Raw genomic sequence first — 3,554 nt, 5'->3', positions numbered from 1 at the left:
TTCCATTTATGTCAATTTAAACACATGGTGTGATTTTTAATATGCTCTCCTCCTTCTCTTCTACGCTGAATGCCAAGGGATCAAACCCAATCTTGATTATCCTAAATTTACCCGAAGTAACCTCAGACTAAGAGGTTTTTTTGTTTGTTTGTTTTTTAATTAGTATAAAAAAAGGAGAGAGGAAGACTCTCTAAATAACCCTATAAACCTGGCTCTACAGGTTCTGACAAATGGCCTGGAAAGACTCACAAGGGCCAGTACATTATAGAAGACAACTGTGGCTTGAGGCAGTTATTGCCAAAGCAGGTCTCAGCTCATAGAAACTGGGTAACCACTAAGGGAACTGTGGATTATAACGAAATACGATCTTGCAGCCATAACAGCTCAGTGAGTTGGGCCTCACTGGAAAAGGGTAAGGAAACGTTTCGGGAGAGAATGAGGGGAGGCCCGCACCCACGCACCCTGGCGCGAGCACAGGGACCGCCCTGGCACCGTTAGAAAGGTAACAGCCGCTGCAGGAGAATGGCTTCCAGCTTTAAGAAGCTAAGTGTGGCCTCTACCAGTCAGAAAAAAAAGGTGGGTCCTAAGCCTGAACTCACTGAAGATCAGAAGCAAGAAGTTCGTGAAGCATTCGACCTCTTCGATGCCGATGGAAGTGGCACCATCGACGTGAAGGAGCTGAAGGTGGCTATGAGAGCGCTGGGCTTTGAGCCCAGGAAGGACGAGATGAAGAAGATGATCTCCGAGGTGGACAAGGAAGGCACAGGGAAAATCAGCTTCAATGACTTCTTGGCTGTGATGACTCAAAAGATGGCCGAGAAAGATACCAAAGAAGAAATTCTGAAGGCTTTCAGGCTCTTTGATGATGATGAAACTGGGAAGATCTCTTTCAAAAACCTAAAGCGTGTAGCTAATGAGTTGGGGGAAAACCTTACTGATGAAGAACTACAGGAAATGATCGATGAAGCAGATCGGGACGGAGACGGTGAAGTAAACGAGGAAGAGTTTCTTCGCATCATGAAAAAGACTGACCTCTATTAAAGTCAGCAGTTTCTCCCGCAAGCGTGTGTGGAGAAGTTGAGCAACTTGGTGGGTTCCCTGCTTCTGCTTTGTGAAACCTTGAGTTAGAGGATAGCTCTATCCCTTTTCTTACTCCCCTCCCCCCAGTTTGTCTAGATAGTTCTATTTCCAAATCTATGGCTCGGGTATAGAATTATAAAGATGCTTTTAACGTGTGTTTTGGTTTTTAATTCTCAAGAACAGGCTTGGAGTACCTAGGCTGAATTTTTTTAAGAGGCCCTAAAGCTTCCGTCTACCCATGATTTGCCTTGAATTGGTGGACACCCATTAAACTGAACCCAGCATGGCTTCTTGGGACAAGCAGCGCTGTGGTTCCCCTGTCATTTCTCTGGTGGTCGTAAATTATCTTGCTTCACATGTAATTCCTTAAATTCAAGTCATTGTTCCAGCATGGTGAGATGGAATCAGCCAGCAGGCATCCTAGCTATTGTTTCTCATTTAGCTGAGTCTTGATTTGAAGGAAAGCAGTGCAGCCACTTACTGAGCTCAGGAAAGTTACTGTTCTAAAGCATAGGCTTGCTTTTGGGTGGTGCTAATTGTGCAATTTATAGACTAATCCCTAAAGTCATGACATACAAATGATTCTTCATTTGTGTGAAAATCATCTACTATGGATTATGCAGGGCCATAATATATATGTGGGCCACAGAAGAATGGTGAAATTTAATATTGGCCCAAGTGAAGTATAATTTGCTTAACAGATTAAGCTAACTAATGATTTTGAGTAAATATTTACAAATGTAAGATCTTAGTTTAGAAAATTCTAAAAAAATATAGTATATTTTAAGCTGTTTATTTGTACTTGGAAAGAGCAACAAGTGTTTTAGCATTAGACTACTAAAACATAACTGTAGTCATTTAATTAATGCTTTATCACAAGTCATTATCTACCTGCTAATTTTTAGAATACACTGATTCTTGATATTCAATGTTTTTCCCTTTCTAGTATATAGTTGATGTCAGAGTGTCTGGCACATAAATAATTATCTGTTTTATAACCCAAGGCAACTATTTCACTGTAGCTAGTGTGTTACTATTATTTGTTTTCTGTAATAATCAAGGTTTTTTGTTTTTGTTTGTTTGTTTTTTGCTTTGAAAAGAGCTATCTACCCTCTTGAATGTTTATAAATCTGAACTTAGGGAAATTTTAAATAGTATAATTATGGGAAGATTATATTTATGTTGAGATGGCAACCCAGACTAGTTTTTGATAAATGCACAACACAACTATTAAATATGCAAGATATTTTAGTCACAACTAAATCTAAATTAAATCTGCAAAGTCCCATTAAGATAAATGCTGCAATTTGGGAAAATTTGTCACTTGCTTGACCAGCAATTTTACCCTTCGGAGGGTGGTGGGTCTAATTAGGGGAACTGCTACCCTGGTCTTAATTCTTATTGACAGGGACTAATTGGTCAAGGCGGGAAGAGTAGCTGAAGTGATGAGGATGTGGGCATTCACTGTGAGAAAGCATTTTGCTGCGGTGGCTGGCCCTGGGCAGGGAACTCACCCAGGCTGCAAATGCTAACAGTTCAGATTCAAGGTCTTAGTGTGAACTCAGGTGCAGCTCTAGAGAATTCAGGTGCAACTTGGGGCAACATCAGTGTGAAGGGCAAGAGTGTGTCATTCTGGAAAACAGAGTTTCTGCCATCCTGTTGACCAGTTTTGGCCCCCAAATACACATGTGGATCAAGGTAGAAATACCAGAAACAAAGAAAGTTGGCGGAAACTAGTAGAAAGGGTCAGAGCCTAGCAGACTGAGCTCGACTGGACTGGCACCACGTCCATCAGAGGTAGACATGAAAATCAGGAACCTGGGCTGAAGCCCTGCAGTCACGGTGCTCAGACACCAAGGAGTCAACCATAGAGGCTGCAGCCCAGTACCTAAAAGAGTTCCCCTGAGGTTTCAACCCATCTGACACAGGGAAAGGGGATTCCAGAGTATTTCTGAATCCCTCTCACAGCTAAGAAAGAAACTCTCAATGCACTATTAGTCTTGCTTCTCAGTTGGTTCATACTCTGAGGGATGGCAGGTAAATGGGGGAGGGGAAATGACTAGAGCAGGCCTAGACATTTGAATATTGATTGATTGATTGTTTATTCTATTATGGTTATCCCAATTCCCACCCACCCTTTTGCCCCCTAGACATTTGAATTTTAAGAGAAGTTAATCCCACATGTCTGGCTGGGTCAGATATGTTTCCTAGTCTTTAAAAAAGTAGAACACAATTCAAAGAGAACTTAGACACTTTCTTTTGCAGATGAGGAAACACAGCTGCAAAGTTTGGGAATATCAAAAAGTAACTTTCACTGGGTTTTTACAAGTAGTCTTAATAAAGTAGCAGGAAACATACCAAAGAAATTCATGTGACTGTGTAGGCATCTCATGAATAAGCCCTTGATTTCTATGATAAATGGGACAGATAAGAAGCAGAGCATAGGAACAAAGATGAAAATATGACAGTATCAG

General features: G+C 41.2%; 1 protein-coding gene across 1 annotated transcript; it reads left to right on the top strand.

The window, feature by feature from the left end:
* Window positions 1-522: 522 nt before the first annotated feature.
* Window positions 523-1,041, top strand: CETN1 (centrin 1). The gene has a single exon (XM_054583829.1). The coding sequence runs from the start codon at window positions 523-525 to the stop codon at window positions 1,039-1,041; it is 519 nt and encodes a 172-aa protein (XP_054439804.1).
* The last annotated feature ends 2,513 nt before the right edge of the window (window positions 1,042-3,554 follow it).

This window comes from Pteronotus mesoamericanus, unplaced genomic scaffold (assembly GCF_021234165.1).
Source record: "Pteronotus mesoamericanus isolate MK-2021 breed Mesoamerican mustached bat unplaced genomic scaffold, CSHL_Meso_final contig_74, whole genome shotgun sequence".
NCBI lineage: Eukaryota > Metazoa > Chordata > Mammalia > Chiroptera > Mormoopidae > Pteronotus > Pteronotus mesoamericanus.
This window is presented reverse-complemented; position numbering and strand designations above follow the sequence as displayed.